This window comes from Lycium ferocissimum, unplaced genomic scaffold (genome assembly GCF_029784015.1).
Source record: "Lycium ferocissimum isolate CSIRO_LF1 unplaced genomic scaffold, AGI_CSIRO_Lferr_CH_V1 ctg2381, whole genome shotgun sequence".
Taxonomy (NCBI): domain Eukaryota; kingdom Viridiplantae; phylum Streptophyta; class Magnoliopsida; order Solanales; family Solanaceae; genus Lycium; species Lycium ferocissimum.
The window spans coordinates 7,646-29,541 of NW_026721224.1; the positions used below are offsets into that span (position 1 = coordinate 7,646).

At 37.7% G+C, this 21,896-nt stretch overlaps 1 protein-coding gene and 1 pseudogene across 6 annotated transcripts in view; one reads left to right on the plus strand and one right to left on the minus strand.

The window, feature by feature from the left end:
• Positions 1-711: 711 nt before the first annotated feature.
• Positions 712-21,896, minus strand: part of LOC132043391 (electron transfer flavoprotein-ubiquinone oxidoreductase, mitochondrial) — a 34,431-nt gene continuing 13,246 nt past the window's right edge. Inside the window, exons 6-17 of one of the 6 annotated variants that reach the window (XR_009411794.1) lie at positions 18,127-18,173; positions 17,945-18,019; positions 16,442-16,627; positions 16,215-16,307; positions 15,519-15,621; positions 7,054-7,178; positions 6,709-6,758; positions 6,525-6,591; positions 2,154-2,233; positions 1,485-1,584; positions 1,312-1,378; positions 712-1,061 (exon numbers count right to left, since the gene is read on the minus strand). Coding sequence is in view for 4 of the 6 variants with exons in the window: in XM_059433890.1 (XP_059289873.1) it covers positions 14,438-15,132; positions 15,519-15,621; positions 16,215-16,307; positions 16,442-16,627; positions 17,945-18,019; positions 18,127-18,173 (1,199 nt within the window). In the remaining 2 variants the exon portion in view is untranslated. Of the gene's footprint in view, positions 1,070-1,311; positions 1,400-1,455; positions 1,585-2,153; positions 2,234-6,524; positions 6,592-6,708; positions 6,759-7,053; positions 7,179-9,722; positions 15,133-15,518; positions 15,622-16,214; positions 16,308-16,441; positions 16,628-17,944; positions 18,020-18,126; positions 18,174-21,896 lie in introns of those variants that run through there. The other 5 variants (XR_009411793.1, XM_059433892.1, XM_059433891.1 and 2 more) reach the window with 5 other exon arrangements.
• LOC132043392 (uncharacterized exonuclease domain-containing protein At3g15140-like) lies at positions 4,369-5,646 on the plus strand (annotated as a pseudogene).

The following is a 21,896-nucleotide window of genomic DNA, read 5'->3' on the forward strand; positions in this document are numbered from 1 at the left end:
TTTTTTTGTTTAATTATTATTTATTACATGTCATATTTCTATTGGATGAAAGTAAAATCCAAACATACCCAACTTTTTCATAAAACATACGAATTATTTTATTTGTTTATAACAAATAATTTGTTAGTTCACCAGAAAAATAGCAAAAAATAAAATTATTATTTTATTTGTTCACCCAACTTTGTCATAAAACATATAAACTATTTTGTTTGCCCACCACAAGGACACGAAATTAATTTGTCATGAACAAAAACAACGAAAAATAAAATTAAGGCTGCTAATTGGTTCAAAAAGAGTAAATTGTTATGAAAAAAATAACAAAAAATGAACAAATACAATAATAATTTGTTGTTGTGGTGAACAAATAAATAATTTGTATATTTTATGAATAAGTTGAATATGTTGGGTAGGGACGGGTTTAACTAAAGGGCAAACGTTTTAGTTTCATCTAATAGGAATATGACACGTAATAAAAATAGTTTTTAAAAAAAAAAAAAATTATACCTGAACATACGACAAATTTGAGCCTCAATTGTCACTTTAAAAAAAAGAGAAATTGTATTTTTTTTTTTTTAAAAAAGCAAAAATAATATTAAAAATAATTAAAAAAGAGGTTTGTTAGTTTTAAGGGCAAAAGTGAGCCAAATAGGCTGGTGGAAAGGTATTTTTAGCAAAATAGGTGAATGAAGGGTATATTTAAACCTTTTGAGATAGTTCGGCAGCATTTTTGGCCTTCTTCCATTGATTAATTTATATATCGGGAAGCAATTGAAGGAAAGATGAAAATGGTTACGCACCATCGCATTACATTCAAAATGTTTTGGCCACACAACCTTATTCTTAATTTCCTCTATTTACAATCCAGCAATTTATAGTATCCAAGATAGAGTGTGAGCGCTAAGAGCTTCATTTTTTAACTTTTCTATTCATCTTTACTGCGTTAGGAAGAATCCATCATTAGCAGTTCATGAGGACTGAAAGTCAGCTACATGATTGTGTAACCAGGGCCTCCTCCACCTTCAGGAACTGTCCATTCGATATTCTGTGTCGGATCTTTAATACTGCAGGCCTGAAAGAATACAGATTTTTGGATGCCATTATGAAACGTCATAAAGTAGCGTATAAGCATAAACTAAGCAAGTGAACAGGAACTTCCAGAGGACTATCAGCAAGAACCCCAGCAGCTTGCTGCACACACAATTATCTTTAATGGATTATTGCATTAGGAATGTCTACACAGGTATCTGAAACAAATTTCACAGCTTTAACTCAGTGCGGGAAGATTGGACCGCGGACACAAGACAACATTACCTTGCAGTGCAGGCAGTTTTGAGCATTGATCTGCAACTTTAAGTCACCCGTGTCATCCGGTATGTACCTATCATTTTGAAGAGGACAACTGAACACACATGAAAAGGAAATGAAAAGTTATTTCCAGACGAGAACGAATATTACTCATAAACTCGTGCAGGACAATATCGTGCCTCAGGTCCAGCATACTTGGGCAAGTTGACTTTTTCTGGAACAGCAGGATCTCTCAGATGAAGATGAGATGGTTGGTCATGATCATGATTTGTGTTGCTCCTATGGGAAGGAAATTAGAAAGAAAAATCAGCACTTCTGTTATGAAAGAAGATCTGACCACTCAACATCCCTCAGTCCTTCCTCAAACACATAAAGAAAGAAGGCAATGCAAGGGAACTTCTCCTTTAGCAGGACACTATGTGCTTTTACCAAATGGATCTTACCTCACATATTTTAAGTAATTCTATTTGGCACAGTGATGTGATATGTTCGACCTTGATGGCAACCTCTATTAAACAAGAAAATTAACCGGGATTTCAGTTGATGACAAAACTTAATAAGATTTCAGTTGGCCAAATAATTCCTGATCTGCTCTCAAGAAATTCATTGTTTCCTGCTTCACCATTCTATTCAATTTTTTTGTTTTTTTTTTCGTTTTGGTGAAACTGTGCATTAATAATAAAAACATTTGATCGTATTGCATCGTCTTTAACCAAATTATTCCATTTTACTTGCTATAAATTCATTTTCATACAGGGGAAATATAGCTATTATACAATTTGCGGGAGAACGAACAAATTAATCACCCACAGCAATCAGAAAATGTTTTTGACAAACAGACGGTTTACCTGTACAGAGAGGTCGGTACATCAAAAGATACAGCACCATCTGGCTTTGGGTACTCAATTGGTGAGGATAATTTTGCTTCCTGCAGATAAAGGACCAAATTCATGTGATACCTATACTTGATTGGTGAGCTATACTAAACATAACCAACTTCTCTAGAAAGTGCACACTTAACGTTAGCTGGATATTGTGATACGAATAAACACGGAATAGTTTGGAGTCGGCTTGGTAAACAAGAAACTACGGTGTGTGGTTCATTTGATAAATCAGCAATAGTCTCTTTTAGTTTTGAAGAGAATATACATAAGTATACTTTGGTTTTCTCCAAAGATGCCAATCAATACATGAATGTACTTAGATTTGCAAATCCACAAGAAACTTGATCTGTAGTACTATGTTTACTCTCCTACTTTTAATTTCTCATCTAAACAGCTAAAAAGTTCCTGTGCTCTATGAAAAGGAAAGTGAGTCGATATGCTATTTCCCCATTCGCAAATGAGTAGCATTTACTGATCTGCTTCGGTTTCTATCTTCACCATGAACATTCTTTAGGTCAGTGCAATCAAATTTCATAAATCACACAGATCAACGACAGGTCAACCAGAGTGCACTTCTTCCACAATAAGCAAATCAAGTGAGCACCACCCCTAAGCTACATCGCTGATCTAGTGTCTCAAAAGAATGAACCACTTCAAAGAAACATAGAAAGTTTCCCCAAAAGAGAAGGAAAACAATATCTGAATTTCATTTTGCTGATGATAAAAGTCCTTCAGGGTAATGACTGAATCCATGCAGGGAACGCTAAAAACAAGTACAATTAAGGGAGCATGGTCGTCTGTAGCACAGCATCCAATCTGGAGACATTCTAAAAGAATGCAGCATGACTCTTGAAGGGGAAAAGAACATTAACTCAACCTGAAAGTTTTTATGCTTTTGTATATTTCTTGGATAGATGATTTTTTAAGGTTTGTGAAGGATACCACTTTTAGATGTCTTCCGCAGTCCAGAACCAGAGCATAAATTACATCTATGCTTTACGCAGCAAAATTGCAAAGCCCCGTATTGCTCTATAACTAGCTTGGACTAATTTAAGGGCTTAATGGTTGTAGTTAATGAGAGGCCGAGGTGTTTGAGACTTACTCGGGGATGACGGTGTGTTAACGGACATACGATAAGATTTAGGACTTAGTTGGAGTGGTAGGAATGGCCAAAAGAATGCAAAATGGGGAGAATAAATGTTGTCCCAGGCAAAGCAGAGGCCATGCGCCGCATGACCATCGCGTCGGTTGACAGAATAATTTCAGCACTCCCACGCTGTGGCCATGCGTTGCAGCGAAGGTCCCCAATCTTTCCCAGGATAGGTCCATGCAACGCATGGCCATAACATGAGACGTATCAGTATATATGACGGGATTTTTTTTTTTTTTTGCGGGGGGGGGGGGGGGGGGGGTGGTAAGGGGTAGGGGAGTAGAAAACACATCATTTTCGGACTTGGTTGAGAACTTTTGAGAAGGGTTTTCGACCTAGGTACTTCAAGGTACACCAAAAGTTGAGTATTATTAAGATTATTCCACTTCATTAAACATACTCTTACATGGATTTACATCAAAAACGCATAAAATTCACTGTTGGAGTTTCAAACCTTGATTAGAACACCCAATTGAGAATCTTCAAGGTTTCACTACATTGATGTAATTCTACACCTACTACATCACTAGTATTAGATTATGATTGTTAACCACGGTTGAGTTAAGGTGGTTATTCAACAAGGGATTGAACAAATCCTAGAATTCTATTGATGGGTTTGTTAAGGACTTGGAGGACAACGAGGAAATCCTTGATTAGGTGTTGAATATGTCGATTATGAACATCATTAATTATGGTCCCAACCCATTGGATTAGACAGTTCATAAATTTAGTTCCAACGAATTGGTAGAAAACTCACAAATTAGAAAAATTAAGCTAATGTATTAATGTAAGTTGAACCTGGTTATCATGTAGATTGTGAGTTTGTGATTCGTCATTGCTTGAAGGAAGCGTGAAGTGAAGTTAAGCCTGTAGCTTGAGATAAGTTGCTTTTTTTTATCAGGTAAGCAATTTCATTTCATAAATCAGAAGGCCAAAATCAGCCATACACAAAAAGTGTACCAAAAGGTAAAGAACCTACAATGAGATATGGTTCTCTCCTTTAGCAGAACTCAAGAGAGCCTTTTTTCCATGGCTATGGGAATTTATAGGGTGCCCTTGCTATGGCGGTTCCGTATTTCTTCTCCAGCGCCACCTTATTTTCTTCCTCACTTACACCTAACCGTAAAATCAACATTATCTCCCCATCTCTTTCTACAACCGAAGAATCCACTTCTTCTTCTTCTTCTTCACTAATTCAGCCTATGCAAATCTCGCGTACTAGGTGGAAGCCAATGTGTGTCTGTTTTACTCAAGGTTAAGTGCACTAAGATGGATGATCCTATGCATATTGACACGTTTAATCATAATTGCTCGTTGGAGTTTATGCAAAATGCTGCTGGACTTAAGAATTTGAGGAAGCAGGAGTTGGAGTACTTTTTGGTGCTGGATTTGGAGGGTAAAGTTGACATTCTCGAGTTTCCTGTTCTCCTTTTTGATGCTAAAACCATGGATGTGGTCGACTTGTTCCATAGGTTTGTGAGGCCAACAAAAATGCACGAAGAAAGAATAAATCAATATATAGAAGGGAAATATGGAAAGCTAGGAGTTGATCGTGTCTAGCATGATACAGCTATACCATTTGCGGAAGTTATCGAGCAGTTTGAAGTTTGGCTAGCTGAACGTCAGTTATGGAGAAATGAACAGGGTGGCTGTCTTAATAATGCTGCCTTTGTTACTTGTGGGAACTGGGACCTGAAGACTAAAGTTCCCCAGCAGTGCACCTTAGCAGGGATGAAATTGCCACCGTATTTCATGGAATGGATTAATCTGAAGGATGTGTTTTTGAACTTCTACAAGAGAAGGGACCCAGGAATGCTCTCAATGATGATGGAACTCCAGATTCCTTTGTCAGGAAGCCATCACCTTGGAATAGATGATTCAAACAACAAGCAAGAGTAGTGCACCGCATGCAAATTGATGGTGCCCTTTTGCAGATAACAGCTAGAAGAGACCCTCGTTCTCCTGAAAAAGTTGAATTTCTTTTTAAGAATCGCATTGTATAACTAGTTTCTGCTGAACCGTTTTGTTATCACCGAAACATTTTTAGATATCCTTCCCCTTAAGTTGTTCTCAAGTTTCAGTTGAGGTCTCTTGTATTCTGCAAATCATCATACTCACCCATGCACCCAACCCCTGCCGAGAAGTAGAAGGAAAAGCAAAAAAGAAGGTAGGAAGAAGGTAAAAGAAAAAAACCTATCAGTGTTTGTACATTAATATCATCTCCTTTCAATTGGTAGATTATGCACCAAGTTGGTGTTGTTTTTACTGGGAAAATCATAAACTTTTCTTGGTTGGTTGGGCTGGTTCTACGGATTTGTTCTTGTTTGATCAAAAAAAAAAAATATGGCTCTCTACAAAAGACACCAATCCTCTAAACATCCTGAAACTATATGGGTGCACCAAAAATAAATAAGGGATCGGAGGCTACTCCTCAACTGCCCAAAACTCATTTCTACCCTTCCAAAAGCCCTCTTATTGGGATAAGTTGCTAACTTACTAGTTGGGTTTTTTGATAAGATTACGCCCTCTATGTGTTTGATAACTTAAAAGAAATAAATCATGCTATACCTATTGCCTTGTGTGAACAACCCATATAATCTGTGTTGGTAGTAATCATAAACTTGTTTGTGTGAGCATGTTAACTTGTTCTTGTTATTTCCATTGATTATATGCTTTACCCACAATCAGTTACTGGTGTGATCACATTCATTTTAAAAGAAGTAGCCCACCTCCCCGACCATGAGAGACATACAGGCCACGGTTAGCTACCCCGTGCTTGCTAGTGCTAATTGTTTGCCAGCGGGAGAACTCAGTAGCTTTGATTGAAGCGCGGTATATATGTTAAAATATTACTAAATATGTACAAAAATTAAATTCAAAACTCAGTTACTAGCACTCGAGGTCGTTTCAGAGAATCCATAACCCGTAAGGCTCAAATCCTGGCAACGCCTCTGTTTATGTTCATACTTAATATGGAATCAGTTATTCAGTTATTGGGTTTTTTTTTTTTTAGTATACCATTTCTTCTCAGTTAATAAACTAATTAGAATAACCACAGCAGACAGGTCCAGGGTTCGCTTGACTGGTAGTGAGGGCCTGTACCAATCACGTCCAAAGAGGTGACAAAATAAAGCATCTGGTTTACATTACATCAAAAGAACTCCTATGATATAAAAACTTCTTACCCTTGTTGCTTCATGATCAGGTTTCCCATGATTCAGAGTGACTGGAAATTTTCCCTGGAGTATGTAACTGCCAAATATAAGCTGATCCATTAATCATACAGCTTAAGAACATAGTATGAAAAAAAAAAAAAAAAAAAAACAGTGTTGAAAAGACAATTTGACTAAGTTAAATGTGAAATCTTACTGCTCTACAGCACTTAAAGCCAAACCAGGATAGAGCCCATACTTAAATGCCTGCAGCAGAGAAGGTAATTAAAACAGAAGATTAAAACGAGAATATTAACGGGCATCCTGTAGCTAATCTAACAAAAAAATAGTAGCTGACTTCAATCTATAAGAGACAACAAAATGTTGGTCATCAGAGCCATTTGTCTCACTATATCAGGAAAGGCATAGAGGAACCCCCTCTCCAGCACAAAAATATGCACCATGCTCCAAAGGTATGGCAATAATTTTGAGAAGATGCAATGTCATGATTGGTTTACCTAACAAATATGCTCCTAAAAGGCTTTGGAAACACAACACTCACAGGGCGATAATTCCTTGCGGTATATAGTTCTTCCCATATCCATGAACTTCGTAAATTGTCCCAATAAGTTTCCATCTTCAAACCTTCTTGGAGCACGCTGAATGCAGATTCTGCAGCTAGCATTCCTGTGTCAAGACTTTTTAAGTCAACAGGTGCATCATTCATTTTCTTATAGACAAGGAATATTCCCAAAGCACCAAGTACAGAACTTATTACCAACAAAACTAGAAGCGTAAATCACCACTCACGCTCAACATCAACATAATGGAGCGGAATTTCATCAAATTTTTTCTTGCAATATTATTTCCAGCTTTATCCAAAAGAGTAGGCAAACAACTATTGATTTTTGCTCACTTTTTATTACTCCCTCCATTCCACCATTAACTGATACAATATTTTTCAGCTTGATACATTCTAAAAGGTCCGACAATATTCCATCAATAGTATTGTTCGACACAACTTTCACCACTTTGAAGAATTTAAGCTTCATTTACCTATTCAAATTGTTAATATTATTCTACAGAATCTTCACCACTTTGAAGAATTTAAACTTCATTTACGTATTCAAATTGTTAACTTTGATGTGATGTTTTCCTACTAAACTAACTGTAAAATTTGAGAAAGAAGAAAAGGCTTCTTTGTATTTCTATATTGTTTTTTGATGAGTAATAAGGAGATACTATTGATGTGAAACAAACCAGCATTAAGCAAGTTCTGGGGCAAAAGTACAACCAAAAGAGAACTTTACAATGTATGTAAAACGAACAAAGAAAGTAACAAATCATCGACTTCTAATAATGAAATGGTTTGGGTATGACACCAATCCCCATACATCAATTAAATAGTTGTCAAAGGAGTTGTACTTTTATTATCACTCAAGGGATAAGAGTTTGTAATATGCTTGCCATATTCACAAGTAACACAAAACAAAGATTCAAAATTCAAAATTAGTTTTGAAAAACAAACTAGGACATAAATTATTTCAAAAGAAAAATAATGGGTGTCCCTACCATTTATGCCACACTATTTTTGCTTTGTTGACATCCTTATTTCCCAAAAGAAGTTTGACCAATGTCTCAAGTACCATCAAACATGTATAAGTCATCATGCAATCTACTGTGGCTAACCCTCTTCCTTGTTTGAAGATACTGAAAAACACAATAATCAGGAAATAACTCGATTACAGTTTAGATCTTTGGTGATTGAGCTAATAGATATCAGATTAATAGGAAACTCAGGTACATGGAGAACGGATGATAATATAGTATTTGGTGTACAAGCAAGAAGCCTGTTCCAAAGACAGGGTTAGAGAGTCATTGGCTATTCTGATATAATCGCCTTTGAGACATGGAAAGTAGTTTTTAAAGCCTTTAGGGGAGTATGTCATTTGTCTATTCGCACCAAAATCAATCACCCAAGATTTAAGGTGAGCAGTGAAGGCAGTACTTAATAGCACATAATTAGATATGGCAACAAAATGTGAGTCAAGTTTCATTAGGAGTTGATAAAGATGTTCATCCGAATACAGTTTCTCCAGAAGCAATTTCCTTACATGTGTCTACATTTTATTTATACATAAGTGAGGATGACAAAAATTTGTCGTCCTCACCGTGTCACGACCCATTCAATTTACCGATCAACGATGTGCCCATAACATTCACTTAATAACCGAGTAGTCTTTTAACATCAACGAGCCCATATCAAGAATAACTTTTTGCACCAGTCGTAACCTTATCCTGACACCCATGTCAGATACCAATTTTTTTTTTCCCCAATCTCTCGAAAAGTACTCATGTCCAAGATATTCTATGAAATCTCACTCCGCTACGCGCTTTCCACAAAGTCTTCCTTCCAGTCCTTATTGTCAACTTCTTTTCTTTATTACACGCGATCACAATACGCTTGTCCACATTCGGTGTCATCACCGAACTTACACTTGTTCTCACCTACCAAAATCTAATACTCTACCATTGCTGAATCGTCGACCCGCCATTGGTTCACCAGTGCCACGCACACCATCATAAAGCCTTGACGAAGCTGAAGTCAAACCGATCATGTCATCGAGCAACCCACTATTGAAACATGGAGACCCTCTAACCCTCTAAACTATCCTTCCCATTTCTCACGAACTCTCACAATAAACGAGTCTAATCGTGACTCTGCACAACTACCGAGTCTAATCACGACCCACACAATCGAATCCTCAAGCCATAACTAAGGACTGAACTTGATCACTTTCCCGAATCAGAATAACATATCTCGCACCCAACCCACAACACGCCATAGATCAACCATTCATATAAGAATTTAGGGACGGATGTTCATCTTCCGAGGACGATCAAGATAAGAGGGTCCAGATACTAATTGGAATCGACTAGATACCAATTTGAATAAGGTCGCACGAGAGAATAAAAGAATTCAAAGTTTCCTAAATGTCTTATAGCCTCTCACTGATAAGTACGGAGCTCATCGTGCCGATCCACAAGATTCTACTAGACATGCTCTTGTATTATAGACTGCGTAACCTAGGGCTCTAATACCAACTTGTCACGACCCATTTTACCTTCTTCATGAAAAACCCTAATTTCCTACATTAGAAATCATGGATTAAAGCATAAACGAAGGGAATGAATCAAAGGAAAATACTTAGATTATGGTTTAGACCTTACCCCATGGAAGAAACCTGAAGAACATCCCTGAATTCTCCCAAACCCAAACTTCCAAGATGAGAAAAACTCCAACAACATTAATAGCCAAAAACGCCCAGCTGTTCTGCCTCGTTTCTTGTGCCAAACGATCCCGAAACTCGCTTTTGATGCCTCCAATGGATTCCTTGTGAAATTCCAGTCAATTTAGGCTTTTGAATCACTCCATTTGACCTTATAATGAAGGAGATATGGAAGTTTCAATATTTGAAATAGTGCAGATTTTTAAATACGAATTCAGTGGCATTTTCGTAATTAATCTGAAAAATCTGGCAACCCAATTCTTAGTAAAATGACCATAAATCCCTCATACGATGTCGAAACTTGATGATTTCAGTTGCTATGGTTCCAAAATTACGATACGGATATAATAGTTCAGTCGAAACACGAATCAAAGGCCGTTTGCTCAATATGGTACCCTTTATGCTCAAATCGACATCGAAAACGAAAACAATCACCATACAACCCAAATTTATCCAAAACTCATTGGAATCTAACCAAACTTTGTGGACATGTCCAAAATCATCATTCAAACTTATTGGAACTTCCAAAACATCGACACGGGATCATCTTGACCCGATGTTGGTCAACTCCAATTCTAACTTAACCAGTTTCTTAACTAATGACCCAAATCACACCCGAACCCTTCGGGAACCAAACCAATGATACCACTATGTCATAAATCACCCCCCAGACCTAATGGAACTGTTGGAATTCAATTACGGGCACGTTTACCCAAAAGTCAACTTCGAGTCAAACGGTTTTTGCTTTATGGCCAAATTTCTAAAAATTCATTCCAAAACACAAAATGATGCATAGGGAACTGTGCCACCTGTTCCCGCAGGTCAAAATAGTACTAACAAGGCTCGGGGATGAGTCAACGGGGCAAAAACGATGAAAATGCAATAACAACCAAACTGGTCGTTACACACCGTGGCATTACAATGTAATTTTTCATCCTGCTGCTGTACAAGTGGGCCGTGGCTATTGCCTATTGGATCTTTTACGCAATATTGTCAGTATTTTTTTATGAATTTCTTATTGTCTTTTATTGTTTTCCATTTATATTATATGATATTTTTAACTTTTTTATTTAATCCGAGAAAGATAATTATTTATATAATCAAGAAGATAATATATTTTTTATAAAAGTATTCCTATTTGGGTAAGTGAATTTTGACATAACCAATAACTCATATTAAATAGGTATTAATTAAGCGTAATTTAGTGAAAACACTCTTTCTTTTTAGGAGTAAGTGACTTTTTAAGGGGTTTTGTCCAAGCTAAAACACCATATAATATGGGCCGAAAAAAATATTAGATTACTCTTTACATTATTTGTCATAATATATATAGGTAAAATTTAGAAAACTTTGGAGCCATATTTTCGTTTTCAACTAGAACATTTATTAGATCTTACTAATTACTCTCTCTGTCTCTCCGTTTCAATTAATATCTTTAAGTAGCATAAACTCTTGCAACATGAATTATCATGAGTAGAATTAAAACTCAATAAGTACAAAAAAATCCATTTTTATAAATAAAGAGATTATATACTCACAAATTCATAAAAGAAAAATCAATTTATTTTTTTTTTAATAATAAGGGAACCCGCAACCGCTACCCTTTGGGTGCACACAGGATAAACCCCCCTCCTGTGAATAGACCAAAAACCACATAGGAGAGATAACCCGTACTAGGCAAGCCCCGTGCGACGAGTTCGGCCCAGAAGGCAAATCCCCTGCTGTCGTAGACAGGGGATTTCGACCTCCATTATGGAAATCCCATGCTCAACCAACTGAACCACTGAATTGTAATTAATTTACATAATTTAACTCATATTACTTTACAGAATGCCGAGTCACTACTCATTCTCCTACCAAACTTTCTCCTTCATAAATAAACTTTTGTTTAAAAATTATCTAATTAGGTAGCTATGAAACTTTGATAACTATGAAGACATATCAATAATACATATTTAAATGCCACTAAGTCGTATTAATTATTCGACAAAGAAAATACGATACAGAAAATACAATACAAATTATACTTCTTTAATTAAAATATAAATATTTTTATATTTCGTGTTTGCGCCTCATGTAACTAGTAATACAATATTAGTCAAGCCCCTTGATGAACCTAATTGTTTTCCTCCATGACCTCTAGTTGGTCTACCATGAAGCTTACAACATGTCTCTTTTGTATGACTTGACTTTCCACAATAATCAAAATGCATATGATCTTTATAAGAAGTTATTGCCCTAGGTTGCTGATGAAACACAGTTAACCCCGACTTCCTGGTTGGCGCTGAACAATGCATGAGCCCTCGCCAGCTCTCTTTCTATTGAATATAGGTGTATGCATCTTCAGGAAAAGGAAAAAGAATTTAACCGAGAACTTGAACCCTGATTTTCTCATACTCGTTGATTCAAAAGACCCTTTCCTTTTCAACCTATTTTTGAAAGAGAACTGCATCACTACTTTACTTGGAGGTTGATAAGTGATAATGTTTACCCACTTATTACTGTCTTTTACTATTTTTTTAGTCGGAAAGTGACTATTTGATGCTAAAGTCGAATGGGAAGTGCTTTATTTCAGGTTTTGAAGTAATTAACTGGATTAAATAAGGAAAAAGCTGAAAAAGATCAAGTTAAAGCCAAAAGAAGATTGTTGAGTACGGTGTTGGCCGCACTCACCAAGTGCGGACCGCAAAAGACGAGTGCAACAAAAATACTAAAATACAGGAAACTATCAGAAGTCCTAAATGAATCAAATGTGTACTAGAATACAAGAAAATTATCTATGTAATATTGAACCAGCAGATAGCTAGAAAATGGGAACTAGTAACAAACTCCTAAACTAAAAGATAACAAATATTATCCATTAATAGGTATAAGTCAATGATTTTATTGCAATTCTATTAACTTGAGGAAGTTAAATAAGGTTAGACCAATTAAAATTGAGGAATAGTGAGTGGTTATCTTAGGATTGATGGCCATGATAAGACCAATTACATAAGTAAGCTTGATTAGTATTAAATCTTTTAGACTCATATCTAGGAGAGGAGAACAACCCTAGGCCTCGTCTCTACTTCATATTACTCTAGTTATATTACGCATTTGATTGTTGGTTTTAGATTTTGAGGTGGGTTTTCCTTCCTATCTGGTAGTACTGTGAAAACTTGGATTACTTGTCCTGCTCGTGCCGTTAAGATGGAAGCTGGGGGGAGAGGAGTGGCTCCTTATGATGGGACCCATTTGCTCAAGCTATTGGTTGGCGGAAGGTTCTTGGGATGACCGGGATCAGTGGATTCCTTTTTTTTTTTTTTTTTTTTTTTTTATGTTTTCTTTAGTTTTGGCTTTCCTGTCGCTCTTTTCCCGATCTCTTTTCCTTTGTAATAAGGCTTTATAAGAAGATACCTCGAAACAACATTTAGCCCCTCCGAACTTCCCAAAATAGGTTGACCCCTTTCAGACCCTTCTCCTACTATCTTGAGAGCTCCGGAATTATACCTTTACTAGACTTCAAGGTCACTGAAGAAATGGGTTGAGGAAAAAATTCAGAGCCACCTGGCTTTGACCCAACCGAATTACGGGCATCTGCCCGCGCCGGCATACCTACCAAAGTGGGTCTGGGTGTCGAAACAGTAGCTCGCACCCACTCTTGCCTATATTACTTTGCTTTTCTGCCATTTCAGCGGTTTCAGGCTAAGTTGCTCGGACTCTTTCACTTCGGTGTCGCACTCGTGACGACACCGCGTGAGTGTGGGTGTGGTTATGGGATCCGTACTGGGTATGGTCAACCAATTTTGGGTATTTTGACCAAAATCAATGTAGAAATTTGGGACAGATACAATGATTTTTGTAATCAAAACTAAAGCTAAGGTGAAATTAAAGAAAATGGAATACCTTGCATATAGAAATTTCTATGTCAGTCCTTTTCCTTAAATCTCCTAGGATTCTCCTCTTATTCAATATTTTCTCCTCAGAATACCTTATAACTTTTCCACATAATGTCTCATAATTTAGATATATAACTCTATTTTTTGATATTTGAATTATTTTTAGCCGAATCCCTACCACCCAAATCCATATTTGGACCATATCCCCGAATCTTAAAATTTAGATCATGAAGAACCCGACATCTAGATCTGTACCCGTATCCAACACCCGCACCCGAGTTCGAGCAACTTAGCTTTCAGGACTTCCTCCCAAGCTTTCAAGCTTTATCCAAAGCTTCCATGGCAGACAGAGCTAGAACTGAGGTATTTGGACAAGAAACATGCGAGCCTAGATGGTTATGAGCCTTGTCACAGGATTGCGACCCCCCATTCCCCTTCTCCTTGAGATTTTGCATGCAGCTGCATCGCCGGAGTATTTTTTGACGTTAATGGCTTTTTCCAGCAACCTAAAGTGAACTTGTGCGAGCCCTAGATAGAAAAAGATCTCTCTTTTGGACCACTAGACTGGTCGATTTTTTGAAAAAAGGCCGGTCTGACCCATTATAATTAGTAAACTGTGATTCACTTAAAGGAGGGCAATAGGGTCATATTGCCTTCAGAGGCCCCTTTTCTCCCAATTCAAAATGCTCATCAATCTTATCCTAGCTACTAGTGGTTACCGACCTACCAGTTATGGACCAAAACCTAGATCTAAACCCTCCATCGATGCTAACCCTTTCTACTCGCTTCCCCTTTTCTCTTCTTCGTATTCCCCATATCCATCTACAGAAAATACCTGAGTTTCAAACTCCAGGAAAGCACACACCTTATACCCCAACTCACCATCGTCTAGCACCATAAACACTAGAAGTCTTACCGCCTTTTTCACTACCATTCTTACCCTTGTTAGGTCATGCATACTGAAGATGGCATCCATAAAGCCACCACAAATATCTCCAACTTTCCTGAAAAAATCAAAGTAGCACAAGTGTATAGGCACGCCCGCTAGGTTTATGGTGGCAATGTTGCCGGCGAAGTTTGAATCTGCACACCCGAACATTTCAGACCACATTTCCAACTTCAGAAATCGTCCTTCCATCCATCTTTGGCCTTCGTAAAGTACCCGACATGCTTCTTCTTCACCAAAAAATCTAAACCAAAACTGTGTGTCTCCTAAAAGTGATATTTTCAGACCATTACTTACGCCCCAAGCCTCAGCCCCCCAGTTTCTGATGGCTTCTGGGGGCCCAACCCACTCAACGAAACTCCCAACCAAACATGTGTTTAGGAAATTCTTCCTTCTCCTAGTGTGTTCATCAGAAATTCTGAACTTGGGTGCCTTTCCGGCGTCCAATTTCCGGCAGCTCCCTTCTTGCTCCAGTACCGGCCAAGCTAGTGCTCCTTTAAAAGACATATTCTCTTTCTTCCTGCATTCTAGAGAGAAGTAGGAGTTTTATCTCACTAGACTCCATTTTCTTGAAAGAAGTAAGATCTTAAAACTTCTACAATAAAAATCCAAAATGTAATCTATGTGAATCTTTTAATATTAAGTCATAAGAGACTGACGATTTTCTGTTAAAACATGTTTTTGTAATGCAAACTTTGGGTATTATATTCCAGCAATACTTTAACTGACTTAATTTTTCAATCCCATGTTCATCATGAATCTTGCACTCGAATAGCTTAAACTATACATTCTGCAGAGCAAGTTTAAATTAACTGAACATCGTGAGTTCAGTAAATTAACTCAAATAGTAAGCTATTAAACATATTATTCTGATTTTCCAGGTCAGAATAAGTACAAGAACAATAGGAAGTACCTGATTTCATAGCTGTATGAGTGCCCTTAATCTTTGGTACATTTAAGAAGCCAGCTGAGCATCCTATAATTGCTCCACCAGGGAAAACTGGATATGGAATAGACTGAAATTTAACAAAATCAGTTGTATTTGTACGACCAAGAATAAGTTTAATAACATGCCTCAAGTATGTCAAAATTAAGTATGGGAAGACACCTAAAGAGCATTCAATATATCAGGTGTGTCCTCATATTGAACTAGGGAAGCCCGGTGCACTAAGCTCCAGCTAAACAGCAGGGTCCGGGGAAGGGTCGGACCACAAGGGTCTTTGTATGCAGCCTTACCCTGTATTTCTACAAGAGGCTGTTTCCACTGCTTGAACCCATGACCTCATGTTCTTATATTGAACTGATATTCATAAATTTCTTTACTAAAATCTAATAAACATATTGGAGTTCGGATAAAATGGAAAGACTAAGCATCACTCATCCTTGTCAGCCACAGCATAGATGTAGTCATTACTATATGGCAAAGTACATAATGGAAACACAAATTTTTTTTTGTACATAAGTCTCTTTGCATCCCGGGTGCACAGCTCTTCAGCAAACACATTGGCCCTCGGTAAATTGAAGAACTTGAGAATTAGGGAGATGCTATAACTATGATAAGCAAGATGTGAAAGCCATAAAATAATAGAAAAAGTATCATCCAACACACCTGAAAACCGCCTTCATTTAAACACCGAGCACCATATTGGAGAACAGTTCCACCCTCAAGAAGCGGTCTAATAGCAGGATGACGTTTAAACCTCTGAGATTTGGATATGTAGGGTAAGTAACTAGATGCTTAAAACAAAAGGAATCCTGAAATAGCGTATTCTTTGAGGGAGGACCAAAGAGAACAGTAAAGGAACACTATATAAACGATAGCATCCTCATATTTACCTGATATTCTTCATAAGGATTCAAGAAAGGGTTCTGATAATCTAGAGCAACCACAAGGCCGACAGCGACCTGTCTGTCTTTCATATGGTACAAGAAGGAACCTCCATAGCTCTTCTGGTCCAGAGGCCAACCAACTGTGTGAAGCACGGAACCAGGTTGATGTTTGTCTGCATCAATCTCCCAGACCTGAGCTAGAAACAAGTTCAGGAATCCACTAAAGTTCATATAAGTTCATAGTCAATTTAAAGTTTCAGGTGAAGGGTGATGTATATTTTGAAATACTCCCTCTTTATAAGTTTTTGAGAATAGATGAACAACCAAAGAGAAAGTATTTAACTAGACTCTCAAAACCAATCAATGCAGGGGCCTTCAACTGGACAAAAAAGGTTGAAGCAATGGGAATAAAACAATTACTAGTAGAACAGGCTTATTTATACCTTGCTATATCAGGTTATCTGCGACTCTATTAATGGGAATGGACTTTTTAATATTTGATAAGAGTGATGTTCGGGCCAACTTACACGCATCTAGATTATTCTGCCAGGTACCTATTATCTTCCACCAGCACAAGTACCGGTAACTCCGTCCACCCAACCTTAGGCTAATGGGAAAAGATCACCAGCATTTTGTCTCTGTCGGTATTTGAAACCTGATCTCACATAATTTTCACTAACTTAATTGCCACGTATGAATTGTGATATCCATTAGAAGGAAGCTAATATAAATCCAAGAAAGCCCAAAGCACATATGCTCAATTCTGTCTCTTGCAGACACTGGAAAAAATTAGAGAGGAATTTTTTGGGTTCAACAGTACTCATAAGAAAAAGAGAGCAGAGAGGTTGCAGAAAAAAGTAATAGACTGAGAGTACGGCAAATAAAGAGGATAACTTGTTAGAAGAAAAATTGATGGAAAATGCGCTAGTTGCCATTTCACCGAAGGAATGGTGTTCCTAGTTCCTCCTTCTAGAAGTTCGTCCACAAAATGGGACTTATTTCTTAAAGAAAAAGAGAGCAGAGAGGTTGAAGAAAAAAGTAATTGACTGAGAGTACAGCAAATAAAGAGGTTAACTTGTTAGAAGAAAAATTGATGGAAAATGCGCTAGTTGCCATTTCACCAAAGGAATGGTGTTCCTAGTTCCTTCTTCTAGAAGTTCGTCCATAAATTGGGACTTATTTCAAAGCAGGTAAATAATTTATATAGGTACCAGGCCTAAGAAAATGAGGAAAGCTATGCCTGCAGGGTAAAGGTTATCTCTGGTGTAAGTTTGCATGTTGGTGAGTTGCATTTTCTGCGTACCCATGAATCCTTCCTCCCTACGGCCAAACCCCCCCCCCCCGGCCGGTTGTGGTGATCAGGAGACTACCCAGATCACATTGTGAGCTTTATGACTGCCAGGCTGAATCAGGAATTGGATAGATTGACATATCTAATAAATAGATACTTGTGTCTCTTTGTATCGAGTAGCAAAAAGTAGAAAAGAATAGAGATAAAAAGAAAAATACCTCTTTAATTCCTAAAGCATAGGTCTGATGTTGCCCCTGCCCTTTCTCTCTCAAGTTGTACTTCTTGATCAATTTCTGTCAAGAAACATAAGGGTCAACAAATTCAGTACTACACTTCTAAATGATGTCTAAGCCACAAAAATAGTTTATGATAAAGACAAAAGAATAAACCTTCATCATACCTCTGATAAAGATCCTCTACATCCTTCTGCAAGGAGATTAACACGCCCTGCACACCATCACAGATGACGGGGGTTAGTAAACTTGGAAGTATAGGTAATGAGCCAAATGGTGTAGCGTCCCACAATTTTTTTTAGTTTGTTTGGGATTAATACATGCTTAGATCCGTGCTAAATGATGAATAATATATGTGAATGATATCAATATGATATTGAAAGTAGAGATGAAGATATATGTGTTGGGAAGGATTTGGAGTGTTTTAAAGTGGTATTGTAGCAAAAATATGGGAAGATTTTAGAGTTTGACAAGAAAATTACTCTCAGGTGATTCACGCCATACTTGTGCATCGTACAGTTATCGCGCAAAGGTCATTTTGGACTGGACAATTTCATGCCAAGGGCCAAAATGGTGAGGCAACACAGTGGAAGAGAATCGCGTGACACGACAGCTCAGTATGAACAGTTGTATCTCAGGGAGATAGTCAGGTTGCATGGTACTCCAACGTCGATTATATCATACAGAGATGCTCAGTTCACCACATTCTTTTGGTAATCCTTGTTGAGTCCCAAATCGGTTATTAAAGGGACAAGTGGTCTCTTTATATGGTCTTGGGCAATACACCCCTCCGGAGCTAGATTTTGGGATTGTCTTAGGCCCAGGATCCACACCACAAATAATTGAAATTCAATTTCTTGAAAGCATGACCTGTTCTAATTCTCGGTTTCCCAATATTGGGCCCCCATGTTATATTGTCCATGCTATAGATGTCCAGTTTTGGCCGTGTGAGGGAATGTTGAGTCCCGCATAGGTTATAGCAAATAAATAGAATTGAATGGTATGTCAATCCCATATAGCAATTGATATTCACATATATCAAGATAATATTGTAGATTGATCTATACTCGCGGTAATAATTGTGCCAATTTGCCTAAATGATCAATGGGGCTCCCTTTTTCAATAGATGAGATTAGGATTGGATGGTCTCTCTGTATGATCTTGGGCAATCCTCCCCTCAGAAGCTAGCTTTTGGAGTTGAGTTAGACCCAATGGCTTTCTTTAATAATCCTTTCTAGAGATTTCGACTTGAGCACGGTTTATCACCCTTAGATCGATGGGCAAACCGAAAGACCTACTCAAACACTTTATTTTTTTTAATAAGGTAACATTTGTATTTCATCCAAAAGTGTCGGCATATCAACTGCTGCTCAAGGTACTTTACAAGTAAAACCACAAGCAGCGGCCTGGGGTAAAAGTCAAATTACAATTTACATATTGCCTAGAAAACCTACCAAATCTCCTATCTCCCCAACTATATCTTGTTTACACCAAAAATACAAGAGACTAAGACATTTTGTTTTAACTATCTGAATCGAATTTTCTTTGTCATCAAATTGCCTTGAGTTTCTGTCCTTCCATATTGTCCACCAAATACAAGCTGGAATGGCTTGCCACCAGTCTTCTTGTGCATTTCTTCTTCCAATTGCTTTCCAATTGAATAAGAGTTCTAAAGTTGATCTTGGCAATACCCAATTCACCCCAAGTATACAAAAGAACATGTGCCACAGATGTGCAGTTGTCTCACAATGAAGGAATAAATGCTCATTTGTTTCTGGATTTTTCCCACAAAATAGACATCTTGAGCATATCTGTAGACCTCTTCTTTGTAAGGCCTCTTGTGTAAGACAAACCCTCTTCAAAACTAACCAAACAAAAGCAGAAACCTTATATGGAATTTTGACTTTCCAAATAAATTTCCAGGGCCAAATCAGTGATGGGTTCACAACCTTGTTTTTCTCCCAGTATAGTGACTTAACAATGAAGCTCCTTTGCTGCATAGTTTCCGGACAGGGATGTCTGGGGTATTTGTGGTACCAGTGAAGGAATTAAGCAAAAAAAGCAGATCTGACACTCCCTATTTCCCAGTCATTCAATGCCCTTCTAAACACCAGATTCCATCCCTGTTCTGTCCACATTTGAGCTATTGTTTCATTCTTTTGGAGACTGATGATGTGTAAATCTTGGAACAAAGTTCTGAGATTACAATGACCAGTCCATTGATCTTCCCAGAAAGAAGTTTTTGTCCCATCCCCCACCTTTAGGCTCAAATTCTCCCTACATTCATTCCACATTCTTCTAATAGTCTTCCAAACACTACATCCTTAGGTAGCATGCACTTCATTTGTTGCCCATTGGTTCATCAACCCATATTTATGAGCTATGCAATTCTTCCAGAGAGACCTATCTTCCTTGCAAAACCTCCACAACCACTTCTGTAACAAACTCTGGTTGTGTAAACTGAGATTCTTAATCCCCAAGCCCCCATGTTGCTTATTAAGGATCACAGTCTCCCATTCCACCAAGTTGTAGCCTTTTTTTTCTTAGTTACCTTGCCACAAAAATTCCCTTCTAATTTTGTTCAGCTTCTTCTCTATACCCCTAGGGATAGGGAATACAGACATCATGTAAGTAGGCAAAGCATCCAAGACTGAATTGATCAATGTCAGTCTTCCCCGAAGTGAAAGGTATTGACTTTTCCACCTTGATAATTTCTTTTCACATCTTTCAAGCACATCATTCCACATCTCCTGTGCCTTATGATTAGCACCCAATGGCATTACCAAATATTTTGTGGGCAGTGACTCAGTTTGACACCCCAGATTACCTGCCAATGCTTGTAAATCATTCACCTGATTCACTGGATGTAAACAACTTTTATTCCAGTTGACATGAAGCCCAGAAATGGCTTCAAAGATGGTCAAAATAGCCCTTAAATGTCTGATTTGATCAACCTCTGCCTAACAGAACACCAAGGAATCATCAGCATACAATAAATGTGTTATTTCCGTGTCTTCTCCCCTGTAGTTTTGAGCCCCAAAGCCCCTTATCCATCCATTTGTTTTGGCTTTTCTGATCATGTAATTTAACCCCTCCATAGCCAGTAGGATAAGAAAGGAGAAAGTGGATCCCCTAGTCTCAAACCCCTGCTAGAATGAAAAAAACCCTCTGGATTTCCATTGATTAGGACAGAAAACTTTACATTGGATATGCAGCATTTGATCCAATTAATCCATTTGACTCCAAAACCCATATTCTTTAGAATGTTCAGCAAATAAGCCCAGGTTACATGATCATAGGCCTTTTCGATATCCAGTTTGCACAAAATCCCCGGTTTCTTCTATTTTACTCTAGAATTCACCAGCTCATTTGCAAGTAAAGTTGCATCCATAATTTGTCTTCCCCTTAAAAAAGCCATTTGATGAACATCCACTAGCCTTTCCATGACAGTCTTCATTCTCTCTGTGAGTATCTTGGATATGATCTTGTAAATGCCCCCTATCAAACTTATAGGTCTGAAATCCTTTAATTTTTCAGCTCCAAACTTCTTAGGGATTAAAGCTATGAAGGTAGCATTAAAGGATTTCTCAAATACCTCATTTTGATGAAAATTGTTGATGGTTTGCATAATGTCACCTTTTAGTATTTCCCAGCAACTCTTATAAAAACACATGAAAAACCCATCAGGACCTGCTGCTTTGTCAACTGCACACTGATTCACTGCTTGCAACACTTCAGATTCTGTAAATGGTCTTTGGATCCATTCTTGTTCTTCTTGTGTCATCTTTGGAGAGTCAAGATATTCAAAAGATGGCTTCCATGCTTCAGCCTCTGAGTATAGCTTCTCATAAAAATCAACCATAGCCTCTTTGATCTTTTCAGGTTCTTTTATTTCTTCCCCTCTAATCATCAACCTGTCAATTGTGTTATACCTCTT